General features: G+C 32.6%; 1 protein-coding gene across 3 annotated transcripts in view; it reads right to left on the minus strand.

Moving 5' to 3' along the window:
* The window catches only part of COL21A1 (collagen type XXI alpha 1 chain), a 194,812-nt gene that overhangs the window by 15,369 nt on the left and 163,877 nt on the right, over positions 1-15,566 (minus strand). For all 3 annotated transcript variants that reach the window (XM_063605320.1, XM_055113683.2, XM_055113684.2), the window contains 3 exons: positions 5,598-5,642; positions 3,551-3,604; positions 2,315-2,368 (listed from right to left, as the gene is read on the minus strand). In XM_063605320.1, coding sequence (XP_063461390.1) covers positions 2,315-2,368; positions 3,551-3,604; positions 5,598-5,642 — 153 coding nt within the window. The remainder of the gene's footprint in view (positions 1-2,314; positions 2,369-3,550; positions 3,605-5,597; positions 5,643-15,566) is intronic.

Genomic DNA, 15,566 nt, shown 5'->3' on the forward strand with positions numbered 1-15,566 from the left:
ACCTAGGTATTAAGCCCAGCATGCATTAGCTATTTTTTATGATGCTCTTCCACTCCCAACCTCCCTCCCCTACTAACAGGCCCCAGTGTGTGTTGTTCCTCTCCCTGTGTCCATGTGTTCTCATTGTTCAGCTCCCACTTATAAGTGAGAATGTGTGGTGTTTGGTTTTCTGTTCCTGCATTAGATTGCTGAGGATAATGACTTCCAGCTGTATCCATATCCCTGGCAAAGGACATGACCTCGTTCTTTTTTATGGCTGCATAATATTCCATGGTTCTTTTTCCAGTCTATCACTCATGGGCATTTGGGTTCATTCCATGTCTTTTCTATTGTGAATAGTGCTGCAGTGAACATATGTGTACTTGTATCTTTGTAACAGAATGATTTATATTCCTTTGGATACATACCGAGTAAAGGGCAGATGTTTTTTAAAACCAAAACATAGTATAGTTAAATAGGCTTATAAATGTTTCTGCAGCTATTTTTAAGTATTATAATATAAATTAGAGGTTTTCTAAAGATCTGCCTCAGTTTCAGCCTTATCTCTGCCCTACTGAATACGTTTTTGTCTCACCCTAGAACTTCTATCAGTGATATTGACAGCACAAGCCACAAACATAAGCTGACAAAACTAGCAGAAAGAAACGAATATAGAGGTCAGTACACTATGACCCATGGGTTAAATCCAGCCCAATGCAAGTTCTTAAAGTTTAACCAGAGCATAGCCACACCCCATACCCATTTGATTAGGTATTGCCTGTGGCCAATTTTGCACTATAATGGTAAAATTGAGTAGTTACAACAGAGACTTGTATGGCTCTCTAAGCCTGAAATATTTACTTTCTGTCCCTTTTCAGAAAAAGTTTCCAACACCTAATATACAGCAAGAAAAAAATTAAAATATTTCATTGAAAAGATTATGTGTATTTTTAATATGTGTAATTTTAACTTCTTAGATCTATTTTTAACAAAATAATTGTACAAGCACAAGATGCAGAAAATCAACTTTAGAGTAATTCATGTGAAAATAAACAAACTGTGATACTGGAAATCCTCACTGGCCTACCCAGCCAAATCAGCAGAATCTGCTTAAGTGGTAGACAGCACACATTGTTCTAAAACCTTTTACGGAAAGTCCAACAGATACAATTGACCTTCAACACAGTGTGAGTCAACAGTGTGGTGTATCTAATAAAAAAAAAAAAAAGCTGATGAAATTTTAGGCTGCATTCTTCAGAATTAGAGAATCCAAAAGACATTGAGAGAGCCCATTGTGCACCAGTTAATAAGGGGTATTTTCTTACAAAATGACCTTGAGAAACTGGAGACCTGCTTAGCAAGCTCAGTCATTCCAGTGTATTATACCAACTCTGTGTGTATCTATAGCTGCTGGAGCCCACAATACACCAAGGATCCACAAGGGTCTACCACTGATGGAAAAGCAGCTACCTTTTCTCATTATTGGGCTCCCATGTCTTTTTTTTCTCTCTCTTTTCTAAATACTTTAGAAATTAAAAGTAAAATAGATTAGGTCATCTACTCATACGCCAGGGTCTATTCCCCTGAGGCAATGCTTAGTCAAAGGTTGACTGCTTCCAAAATAGCAATTCCATCACTTCCTTTTGGAAGGCTGTCCTAAAATCTATTTGCAAAATAGTTGGGAACAGTTTTCTGAGTGTTTTGTCTGATCCTCTGGTTAACCAAGAAAACAAAATAGTTATCGTACCACAGGATTATATATAGCTAGAAAATGGTCAAATAATGACATTCAAAGAGTTTCAGTTCTACCTTGAGAATAACTAACCTCATATCCTAAATATATTTGTTAAGCTTGCCTTACTTATTTAAAATCTAAAAGTAAAGATAATATGCTCTTACTCACAGAACTAGTATAATTTACAAGGCACTCTATATACATTCCACTAAATAAAAATACCAAAAAGAAGACTAGGAAACTGATCTTGTAAGAGATATTCTTATTCATAACTATGAATGCTCTAGACTGGTGGTTTTGGCACTGAGCTCCATAGAGCTCTAGTATTCCTCAATACTAGACACCAAGACACCAAAAAGGGAGAAGGGGGCTAAGCAGCAGGAGATTCTGGACCCTTTCCAACATAACAGGATGAGCTTTACCTTAGCCTGTTTCTTAGGCTGAGCCTTTCCAGATTTAATTCTTACAAGTGATTTTTTTTCATAGAATAAAAACCACATTTAAAATACAATCAAGGTAGTAGTAAAATTTTCATCAAAGTTATAAATGGCCACTGTGATTATACAAAGTTCCCAGTCTTGTTTATTTTATCATATTTACCTTAGATCCCGGTGTTCCAGGCTGGCCTGGTGAGCCATTGCTTCCCATTAAACCCTACAATTTTAAAAAGGAATTTCAAGAGTAACTTAGAGAAGATTATTAAAAAATATTAAATCAATTTCCAAGTTACACATTCTCATAATTAATTCACTAAATTATAATACATATCTGAAAATATAATACAATATTTAGAAAATTACTCCACCATACATCCATAAAGGATAATAAAAGTAAAAAATCAAACTATGCAAGATAGCATGAAGGCTAGCAGAGCGCTTATGATTCTATTGCTTATAAAAACTACAAATAGAGAAAATGGAGAGCTAGTAAAAGAAAAATATAAAGAAAAAATTTTTTTTCTACACTTTTTCTTTTGTTAGGATGGCTAAAATTAGGTGTCTTCATAGATGTTATCCTGATTAACATTACTTAGAATTCTATTATCTTGAACAATATTTTAAAAGAGTTACATTCTAATAAACTCTCTGGATAATCTTTCTTCAAGGTACAAAATGGCCGTATCTTTAATCATAACATTCAAAATAAAAAATGATAACTACTCTTTCAATTAGGACTTAATTTAGATTCTACTTTAAATACTATTATACATATTTAACATACTTTACAAAGGAAAAGGGATTAAAAAATTATATCATTAGAAAATATAACCTCAATATGAACCTATAACAGACAATTTGATTCATATATTAAAATCAACATCACTTCTAGCAATAAACTTAAAATTTGGGGGGGGATTCTTGTACACATGAATTTTCATAATTTTGAATCAGTTTCATATGCCATCTTCACTCTTGAAAATTCTGAAATAATTTACTCTGTTTTAGGAGCTTACCATACTATGTCTTCTATACATATTCTTTCCCATTAGTGTAATATGTTTGTAAATTTAATTTAAAATAAAAAAATCACTGAGATTTAGACTTAATGGTACTTAGTATTTTTAAATTAATAGCTAGAATATATGTTTTCTAATTTATCTACAGTTAGGGTCCCTGATGTTTTTTTGGGTGGCCAACTTTTTGAGAAACTGAAGAAATCTTTACTCTTTTAGAAAAATGCACATAGACATAATATGTTTCATACAACGGAATGGAATTCATGGACCTCAAATATTTTATTGCTGTATCCCCTGCATTTTTATGAACTCTTGAATATGAACTCCTAGTAGGTAGTAGCAACACTGCAAACACTTTGATGATAATGACATCAACATACAGGCATCCCTGGGGCTCCTTTTTTTCCTTGCTGTCCTGGAGGCCCAATTTCTCCCTAAAAAATCAAACATTAAAAACATAAATTATAAATTATCAATTTATTTCAAGAAAGTTTCTGCCAAAGCACAATGGAATGACAATTGAATATCAATCAGTTCACCTTTTTCTGCTTTCTCTTCCACTACTGTAAGGAAGGAGCAAGGCCTTAAAGACCTTGGCATAGAGTCTGAGGATTTACTCTCAATATTTTTATTATGACATTTGTAGTAACATTTGCCATTCTTTCAAAGGAAGACCTAGTAGCTTAGATGGAGTTGGTAAACAACAGAAATAAAAATCAGGTGAAAAATTTTTCTACTTATCATAGAGTTTAAGAAATATGATAGTGAACATAAATTAATAAAGAAAAATACAGTAAAAAAATAACAGCATGAGACTTCAACTTCCAGGGTTGCGGCTGACTAGGTCCTCTAAGTCCAGAACAAAAATCCTAGAAGGAACATCCTCTGTGAGAGAGTGCTGGTCTTCCAAGAAGTAGGAGAGGTATTCAAAGATCTCTCATTTTAATGAAATATACTTTGAGTTGGGGCTATAATTATGAGAATTTGAACTATACAGAAACCGTGCCAGAGACAGAACTGTAGAAGCCAAGAAAAGTGGAAGTATCTGAGGGTGGATCTTCAGCTCTTGGGAAACTGAATGCTGGCCAGCCATGGAAAGGAAGCAGGAATCTTCAATACCTATGATAACTCAGGACTTTCAAAGGGGGCTGAAATGGTATCCATGGCTACCAGCAAAAGGCAGGTCTTCATTTCCTAGTTGGGCTGACAGGACACCCTCTAAATTAAGATGAAGCAATGAGCTCATGATAAACAATATAGAAACAAGAGACAGCAAGCTACAGGAATGAGAATAATAAATAATAAATAATTAACTGCAGATATTAGAATTCTTAGAAACAGAATTTAGAACTAGATATGAGATTTTTTTTAATTAAAAAAACAGAATCATGAAAGACTATTAGTACTGAAAATGTAACAAGAGACTTCAAGAACAAAAAGTTGTGGTTTAAAAAATTATAAACTCTAAAAGTGAAAATTATGAGTGTTTATCATTTTTAAAAAAAATCAATTGATCATTCTAACAGATTAGACACAATAAAGAATAAGTAAACTATAAGGTATATCTAAAACATTTAACCAGAATGTAAGACAACCAAAAATATGGAAATGTGGTAGGTAATGCTAAAAACAGATGTAGAGCATAAAATTAGAAGAAATAAAAAAAAAATGTCTAACCAGAATTCCAGAAACAGAGAATGGAGCAGAGGTCATATGGAGATAATGGTGATTCTTTCCAGAACTACTGGAAATAATTCCACAGAGCAAAGAAGCAAACTGAATTCCCAGCAAGATGAATAAAGAGATATCCATATCTAGACATATTGTAGTGAATTTGAAGAACACTAAAAACAAATAAAATACCTTAAAAGGTTCCAAAAGAAAGAAACAGATCACTTACAAAAGAATGATAATTAGAATGACAGCAGATTTTTCAAAGTTAACAATGAAAGCCAAAAAAACCATAGAAGAAAATCTTCAGTTTACTAAGAGAAAATAATTGTCAACCTTGAGTTGTATAGTCTACAAAACTGTCCTTCAAAACGAGAGCAAAATAAAGAAGTTTGTAATTAAATAAAAACTGAAAGTTTATTACCAAGATATCTGTACTAAAAAGACATTCAAAAATATAGTTAAGTAAATTAACTATAAAGAAGTAAATTATGCCATAATTATGTTAGAGAACAAAGTTGAAAAGTAACAAAGTAAAGGAGGAAGCATATAATGTAAATCTAAATTAATATTATCTATATAAAACAACCACAAAACAATATATACAAATTTGTAAAGCCAAAACAACGGCTTCTAAAATTATATAATATTTGAAAAATTAACTGTTACCACAAATGTAAAACTGTATTTTATTGTAGACAACAATGCATTAAATGAGCAGATCCAGGCCCAAAGCTAACTCTCATGAATACTTACCTTTTGGCCCATTAATCCTCGGTTTCCAGGAAATCCTGGGATTCCCTAAAAACAAATAAAATAGATTTTTGACTTATAAAAAATTGAACACTTTATCATTAAAGAAGAAACAGTCACAATTGGAATTTTAACTGGTAAATAACATATTTTCAAATGTATACATATTATAATATTGCTATTTGTAATAAACCAATATGGAAAAGACAACTTATGAGATATAGCATTATATGAATATTACTGATATTTAGAGCTTTAAATAAAGGCTTTTTGAAAAAGAAACTATGAGGAAATTCATCTCAGTTCTTGCACCCCAACACACGAGTGATAAAATTAAAATGATGTTTCATTTGAACACATTCTTGTATTCTAATGAATCATGCAAGAAAATCTGTTAAATGATATAAGTTCTGATTTAGTGCAACAGTTTCACAAGCCCTCAGTCTCACCACCTTAGTTAAAAATTAATTTAATTAAATGATTTCCTCCCACCTGAGTCTTGAAATACCCAAGAACCTAAATATTCATATAAAAAATGGCAATCTTTTCTCTTAATAACTCCCTTACTGATGCAATCATGAAGAATATGAAGACCACAGTTTGTGAAGAGACATAAAGAAGTACAGGTCACTCTTTCACATGGCTGAACTCATATGCACATGTCTGTAGCAACATTCAGAAAAAATTAATGTTAATTCTATCAAGTTAAGAATAAATTTAGCACATTTATTGCTTGCAGAAGAGTTCTATTGTCTGCCTTTTGATGCATTTACCCAAAATGATCATTTATCATGCAAAACAGTGATTGTACTAATCAATTTTTGCTTTTTATTCCATTTTCTTAGCACCTATTTTGGTGACATTTGAGCTGAAACTGTTAACAACATTTATATTTATACAAATGTATTGACACTGAAAGACAAGAAAATTGGGTCACATCTTTATGACTTTGAAAACCCTCTGCACTAGCAGGCCTTCCAAAGGAAAGCAGTACTCTTCAGTAAATCACAGCAGGTGCTAGAGCTGCCATTGACAATGAGATCAAGTGTCTTCTTCTATTGCAGGGAGAATCTACCATTATCTTTATTTTCACACCCTGAGTTTATAAATACAACCTTTATTGATCAATGTGCTAATTGCAATTATAGGGCAAGACATAAACACATAGTTCTAGTTTCAAAATCTGAACTCAAATCATACATTGGAATTCAATTTGATTCTATTCAGCTCAATTCAGTTTGCCACTTCACTATACCATTTGCAGAGAACAAAAGTGGTATGTGAGCAATGACTATCAACAAGGGACTCACAATCTAGTTGCAAAGACAGGCCTTTATAAATGTAAGTAGAGAATAATATGAAAACAATAAAAATACCTTAAAGTAACAATATAAAACACAATCACAGTACACCTAATAAGCACTCTAAAACATAAAGTAAAAGTAAAATCACTGAGTTATGAATATAAAATGAATTGTACCTTCTTAGGCAGAAAATGTATATTCTCAATGCAATGAATTAAGATAAACATTATTCAAAATAAGGGCCTCCATTTGAATGAACCATAATTTGGTGTGAAACCACCCTGTGACCTCCTCCCAAATACCCACACACATGTGAAAACTCACTAAAAGTTGAGATCAAGTTCTGAATTTAACTAAAATACGTGTGTAAATTCTTCTCAGAAGGAAGGTGGCTATACATTGTTCTGTGCTGGAAAACTGGTACAGTTCTGTCAATGTAATAACCTTGGCTCCCAGAATCCCTAACGGGCACATGTGATTACCGATGACAGTGTCAGACCTGAGAAGCTGAATTTCTTACTAGTCTTTAATTATTTAAAGTTTTTATCACTATTCAAGTCCCTGTGCCCTTACACAGTCTGTGATGTTAGCAGAATTAGTTACAGATATCCTGAAGACAATCCCAGTGTTAGCAAGTTCACATCCTTTCCCTGGAGAAAACAGTTATACCCAGGTTTCCATGAACAGCACCTTGGCTTCCACCTCCTCAAAGCCCTTGAGAGCCCATTTCCCCACAGTTTACTCCTTGGATTTGATCTGACACTCTTTTATCTGAGACACTCTAATACTGAGCTTGGTCTGTAGTAGAACATAGCCACAAATCTTACATTATTTCAATATATCTGATATTAAGATTATTTGGGGGAGATTCCAGACTATAAAAAAAATTCCTTTTCTTTTTGTTCATCCTCTCAAACTGGCCAAAAATTTACATACATTTCATAGATATGTATGTCCATGAAGTCCTAATGGATCTTCTATGTCCAATTATGCTAAGAATTATTACTTCTTTTACAAATACCAAGTAAAAATATATAAAAACTACATGATATCAAAAACAAAACATAGGCCTGATTTATCTAAGGAATTCTTGGCAAAACTAATATAATACCACAAGCATGCACAGAATACCAGCTTATTGAGGGAGAGGTTAACCAGGGAAACTGAAATCATTCAGAGCTATATTAGTTAATAAAATTCTCCAAGGTAATATTTTCCTGGGCTCCCAATATGTGTATTGAAATTGACTAAACTTTGCTAATTTTAAGTTAGCAGTAATATTATCCAAAAGCATTTGAAAGTTAACAGTTTGTTGATCGCAAAGTATTTAGTGACAATTATTTTATAGAGCAAATGTGTTTCCAAGGAGACTATTTTCTATTTCGCTGTGGTTTTGGGTTCAGGCAACTGTGACAATGTCCAAGTAAAGACAGAAAGAATTAAGAGTAAGTGGACATATTTCCTCTACTTCTGTGATTTCAGTTTGGGTTTGAGGAGGAGCAGAAAGTCAACCAGAAAATCCTGCATAATGTTGTGGTTAAAGAATGTTGACACAAAAAATTGTTCTAGAAGCTTCTCTGTAACCATTTAAACCACTGCTGTACAACAAACAAGTTTTAAGAATAGAAATACATACTTTAGAATAAAGGGTTTGACTTCTATTTCCTAGAGAATACTTTGTAATGAAGGGAATGTGTCTATGACAATATTACTTAGAAAAGACAAAATATCACAGTATACTCCCCATATGTAATGAATGTATTTACTTATCTATGAAATTGGACCATCTTAGATCAAATTTGCTTTTAAGTAATGCAATATTTTCAATTCACTAAAAAAGATCTAAACTATTAATGGTATTTTTATATCAAATTATCTACCTTTCTACACAATGGTAGAGATATTTAATATCCAGTTATCAAAATATCAGAAGTATATTACATGTTTTCTTCATTATATCAAGAAGTGATTTATTCATTCTTAAAGATTCAATGAAGAAAAAATTCACATGTTGAAAGTATCATTCTCATTAACTAAAAACATTCCAATCTGATTATCAGTAAAGAGCATAGTAGAAGCCGTAGGAAGCAGCTAAAAAATAGATGCTGGAGTCAGCCAGCCCATGTCCTAATAGCAGATCCACTCCGGGCCAGTTATTTAAACTGTAAAATCTCTGAATCCCAGTTTTCTTTGTCGGGAAAATAATAAAACCTATCTCATAGAGTTGGTACATTCTATCAATTAGCTTTCACAAATATTTAGCTCAGTGCTGGCACAACAATGAACAAATTTTTATAACTGTCTCTTCACAGCTCCTCCCTGACCTTTGAAAGTTGTGAAATACTTGAAGTCAACTTTTTTCCATGTCTCTACGTTTTGTCCTCTTTCTCCATTGTGAGGCTTTTTCTTTTTTCTTTTTTTTTTCTTATTGTCTTTCTACCTTGCCTTTCCCTACTTGCATTTCCAAAAATGTCCATTATATGTAGGATGATGCTAGCAATCTAAAGTCCCCCACTCGGGGACGCCAACAAGTCGGCATTGCCCCCCATTCAATACCTTTCCTTTTCATGTTTGGCTGATCTTGATTACAGAGTAATACTATCATGAATTTTGCTTTTTAAATATTTTAAATAATTCATCACTATTTGCTCATAAAAAGATGACCAAGAGTATTAAATATATTTGTAGTTGAACCCTGCAATGTTTTTCAATTATTTTTTTTTCCACAGTAACTGGCAGGCCATTATGAATGATTTACAACAGATTATTCTGTGGTAAGGTAACTATAGGGAGAAGTAACTTACACTCGCAGTTGCCAGACCTAAAAGAAACCAATATACAAGTACTTGCAATAAACCCTTGATAAGGAAATGACCAGTTTTCTATTCCCATATTATGCTGTAATTAATCTTTAAGGAAAAAAAAATCTAAGAACGTTGGATGAACTTATTCACCCTGGCCTGTAGACAAGGGTCCACTTGGGACTGGACCCAAATTACCCAAAGATAAACAATTTAAGTAGAAAATACTTTAGCCAATAAATATAGGCTACTCATGTTTATAATAAAGCAGAAAGTGTCACAAGTTTCACCTTATAGACTACAAAAAAAGACAACAAAGATATCATAGGAAGGAAAAGCCATTTGGAGGCCATTTTCAAGGCTACTGCAGTAACTGGCATTTCTTTTCCACACCTAAAGGCATTTCTACATTTTTATAAACCAATAAAATAGTCTGAACAATGTTACGTTGCAAAAGCATGCTTTTCCAGGACAAGACAAAATCACAAATTCTTAGCAAATTAAAATAACAAACCCAAAAACTCAGACAAGGACGAAGCCTATCTGGAGAGGAAGGGAAAGGATTAAAAGATCTGGGACCCCTGTCACATGGTGGGAAAGTCATGTAGCCACCAGAGCCCAAAGGTCCAGGAAAACCACCTACCCCTTTATATCAGTAAGTGAAATGCATATGAAATACATGGATGTGTTAAAAAACAAACAAACAAACAAGCATGTATGTATAGACATATGTAAAACTTAAAATCAATTCCATTTTGAAAGAGAAAGTTCCAAAATAATACCAGAGTTGTTCTAAAATGGGCTCTGATCCTCTGAAAGCCTGAAAAGTACCTACCACATTTTTGGGGTACATTTTTTGTTACTACATAACTCAAAACAAATTATGGTCAATTTCTCATTAAGAAGAAAACTAAAAGTGAATTTTTCAAAGACGCTTTTTAACTTTAGAAACTTTAACTTGGTGTTGAATAGAAGTTAAAATAGAAGTTAAATCTTTTCCAGAGAAACTGGAAAATTCTAGTATTTTTTTTTGAATTTTATATATAATAGAGGTAATCATACCAAAATATTTTAAAGCACCATTAACCATCCCCACCAAATAAAAAATGAAATTAGTTTGATAAAGAAAACACACTAATAAGTGAATTTTTAAACTTAATTTATACGATAAAAATAACTAGGTATTTAAAATTGTATCTAATCTAATATCTTCTATATCTTATTTATAACCTCATATTTTTGAAATGTGTATGCTATTCCATCTAAATCTCTATACTAGTTATTGCATAACACAGCCCATTGTGAATTTTATGTTTATATAATGTAAATCCCATTTTCTTATAAAAATAATGAAACAATTGATAGACAAGCATTGATTAAAGTAAAAAAATTGAATATGTTTTCTATTGATTCATAACCAATGACCACATATTTAGTGCATTAAAACAACACACATTTATTATCTTACAGTTCTGTGGGTCAGAAGTCCCGCATGGGTCTCACAGGGCTAAATTCCAAGAGTCAGCAATGCTGCACCCCTTTCTGGAGTCTCTCGGAAAGAATCTGCTTCCTGTGCATTCAGGTTATTGGCAGAATTCTGTTTCTTGCAGCTGTAGGACCAAGGTAGCCATTTTCTTACTGGCTGTAAACTTGAGGTCCATTTCCAGCTTCCAGGGGCGACTACATTCCTTGGTTTACAGCCCCAAGGAATCTATCCTTCATTTTCTCTATCTTCATATGGGTCAGGTCCTTCTTCAGTCACATCTTTTTGCCCCATTCCTGCTCTGTATTTTTCCACTTTCAATTACTCATGATCAGATTGGGCCTCCTTAGATAATCTGGAATAAAATTTCCATCTCAAGGACATTAACTTTAATCACATCTACAAAATCTCTTTGCTGTGGAAAGTACCAGGTTCCAGGGATTAAATTATGGCTATCTTTGGGGAGAGGAGGGAGTTGTCATATTTTGCCTACCACAGAAATATTATCTAATATCTGAGGACCAGATAGTTTCTATGTAATTTAAATTCCTCCAAGGCATTAGAAGGATGATCATCTAAATTCAAATTATGAAGCTACTAATACTAAGTCAATAATAATACCTAAAAAAGAAATCTACAAGCTGATGTAATTTGTTAAAATAAATGCAAATGGACTTACTATAAGACTAGTAAGATAAAGATAGCAGTGTGTCAGAATAAAAGTAGAGCATGGCTAAGTAGGGTTTGTCTCAGCATGCAAGAAATGTCCAATATAAAGAAATATATCCATATAATATACTATACTAATAACATTCCCATATTAACAATTTAGAAGAAAAACACACAAAATCATCTCAAAAGATTCATTATTAAAAATTTATCATGCAGTATTTGTGAAAACTCCCAATAATCTAGGAATAGAACTAATATTTGAAACCAAAGTCTGAATCAATCAGAAACCCATTTTAAACATCAGATTTGGTGAAAGACTAGACTTTCTACTTAAATTCAGGAATAAACCATAATTTATATTTTAAACTAGTAGTCACTCTTATAGGGATATATCCCTCGGGGAAAATATTGCCTAAGTATGCAGAAAATATATATATATATATATATATAAAACATTAATAAGAGATTAGATTGATTTATAGCTATGCTATAAATGAAATGAGATAGATTTTATATTGTCTTATAACCTTATATGGTAAATGTTCATATTACAAAGTTAAATAAAAGTTTCAGTGGATCCAATTTGTTGTTTAAAAAAATTGTGTATGTTCTTATGTATTTGTAAAGACAAAGTCCAGACATAATCTTGTTAAATGAGTAACAATTGTTACTGCTGGGAATGGGAATGGAATTTGGGTAAGTGAAAGCAGACTCAAATTTACAACACAACTTCTACACTTTTTGAGTACTTAAGATAAACTAAGTAAATAAATATATGTAAGAAGTGATAAATAATGAAAAAAAGGATTAGATAAAACTAATAAAATGTAGTCAAATATACAATACCTAATAATAAACAAATGAAAAGTTGGCCCACACAAATTTCTTATCTTAAAAAGTTCTCAAAAAATGTCTAAGAGTTATTTTCCTCACACTTAAATCATTCAAGAAATTACTGTTAAACGTTGGTCTTTCAAAATAAAAAAGTAAAGATATTAAAGGTTGCGGCTATCATTTGGTAAGAGAACTAGAACAACTGGAAAGAATTATACTGCAGACTCAGAAATCAATGCTGGGGAGATCTTAATACACCTCCCTGCTATGATCTCCCTGTGTAACACATTTGCTAAGTTTTCATGCCTTGGGAGGTTATTCTTGCAGATAATTTTCACATATTGCTAAGTACACTGTGTTGGACAAAGGCATTCATATTGCTCAGGGAAAGATAATGCTGTGTTTAAGGAGCACTTTCTTTCACAGGAGAGCTAGGAATTCAACATTTGGCAAAATCAGCTTTCCCAGGCACCATTTCCCCCATTTTCCCAAAGTCACAGAACTTTTCTAAAACAAAAAATGATCATATATTAGATCTAGAATTACAGATTGTTACTTTTGTCTATTACATAAAATTTTTTAAATCTGGAAAAATTAATAACCTAAAAATTTCATTAAAATTGAAGGTATAATAAAACTCATAAAGTTATCTAATTTCTATCTTTGTAAGGATTTACCTCTCTCATATAAGCAAGTTTAGTCCTCTTCAATTGCATATAGATGTATTTTTGTTTTACAAAATAGATTTGTTTTTGTTATTTTTGTCAATAAACAAAACACAAAATATTATAAATAAGCAAAGGAAACCGAACCCATTTGGAAATATAATTTCATATTATCATTTATGACAACATCAAAGCTAATTTAACCAGAGAAATACATATTAAAGCATGTATGGTCTGAAAAATATTAAAATGTCAGAATTATTTTCTTGTACCAATATCACTAAAACTAATTGTTCTCCTCCAGTAGGTAACTTTTGTCTTCCTACTGTGTTCATATTCCTCTTTTTGATCTACTTGTCTCAAAGTCTCTATATCAGTAGTTATTAAACTTTACATCAGACTCACATGCAGTTGCCATTAAAAATCTAGTTTCTTGGGCTTTGACCCCAAATTTTGATTTATCAGGAGCAGAATGGCCCCTAGAAAACTGAATTTTAATAGGCATTTCTAGTAATTTTGAGGTACTCTGTGGATCAGAGCTTGAGAAATAGTGTTCTTTATATATTTTTTTCAAGAGATAAATATACAGATCATTTCCAAGAGAGTATCATTTATTTATATATAAATACATTTATATTCATAATACAGATAATTTTCAAGATTCTCATTTACATATAGAGTCTCATATATTTTATATTATATATAAAAATATCTAAATTATTTATATATAAGTGAGACTCTCCTGAAAACTATCTGTATTATAGGTATTAAGCTTGGATTGTCATCAGGGGTTTTAAATTTACGATTATCTACTAATTAAATTTTAAAATAATCCATTTTATGCCTCTGTTTAAAAACCATTACATATACATTATTTTTCCACCAAGCTATAACCTTTGAACAAAATTCTTAACACTCTGCCGGTCATGATTAAATGTGCTTATCTTTAATGGATTTTAGGAGTTTTAACCCGCCACACGATTTTTATATACAGTTGACCCTTGAACTACACATGGGTTAGTGGTGCCAAACCATTGCACAGTTGAAAATCCACGGTTAAATTTTGACTCCCCCAAAATGTAACTGTTAATAGCCTAGTTTTGGCTGAAAGCATTACCAATAACATAAACAGTCAATTAATACATGTTTTGCATGTTATATGTATTGTATACTATATTATTACAATAAAGAAACTAGAGAAAAGCAAATGTTATTAAGATAATACAGAAGAGAAAATATATCTACTATTCATTAAGTGGAAGTGGATCATCATAAAGGTCTTCACCCTCATCATCTTCATGTTAAGTAGGCTGAGGAAGAAGAAGAGGAGGGGTTGGTCTTGCTGTCTCAAGGGGTGACAGAGACAGATGTGGAAGGGGTAAAAGGGGAAGCAGGAAAGGCAGGCGCACTGGGTGTAATTTTGGGAAAGCACACTGTAATTTCTGCCCGATTTTTTGCTTTTCAGTTATCTAGAAAGGTTCCTATAAGGCAGCAATCCTTCTTCCACTATTTGCTTCAGTGTCAGTACCCATATCATAGAAGTGTCCATGCCGTAAAAGAAGTCAAAAGCAGTCTTGAATAATCCGAACCATTCTGCCAACTTGTCTAATGTCAATTTGTTTTCTGGCATTGCTTCTTCTCTGTCTTCTTCCCACAGTCTGGCACTGGTTTGGAGGCACTCATCACCATCAAGTTGTCTTCTGTTAATTCCTCTGATTTGGTGTCTGTTACCTCTTGAATCTCTCCACGATCCATATCTTGGGACCCTTGTCCCTTCACCTTTTGTTTTGTTTTGTTTTGCCATATCCACAATCTCTTTTGTGATTTCCCTGATTGGTTGTGTCATAAGATCATGTACAACATTTAGACACAGTTTTCTCCAGTAGAATTTTATGTTTCAGGCTTCATGGCTTTTTCTATAACAATGATAGCATCTTCAGTGGTGTAATTCTTCCAGACTTTCATGACATTCTCTCTGCTGGGGTTCTCTTCTATAGCATTGACAACCTTTCCATACAATACCATGTGTAATAAGCTTTAAAGGTCCTCCTTATTATACAATCTAGAGGCTGAATTAGATACATTGTCTTAGGGGGCAAGTAGACCATTCAGATGTCTTCAGTGTTGAACTCATGGGGTTCTGGGTGGCTGGAGACATGTCTAATATCAAAAGAACTTTAAAATGCAGTCCCTTACTAGCAATGTACTTCCTG

This window comes from Pan paniscus, chromosome 5 (assembly GCF_029289425.2).
Source record: "Pan paniscus chromosome 5, NHGRI_mPanPan1-v2.0_pri, whole genome shotgun sequence".
Lineage (NCBI taxonomy): Eukaryota > Metazoa > Chordata > Mammalia > Primates > Hominidae > Pan > Pan paniscus.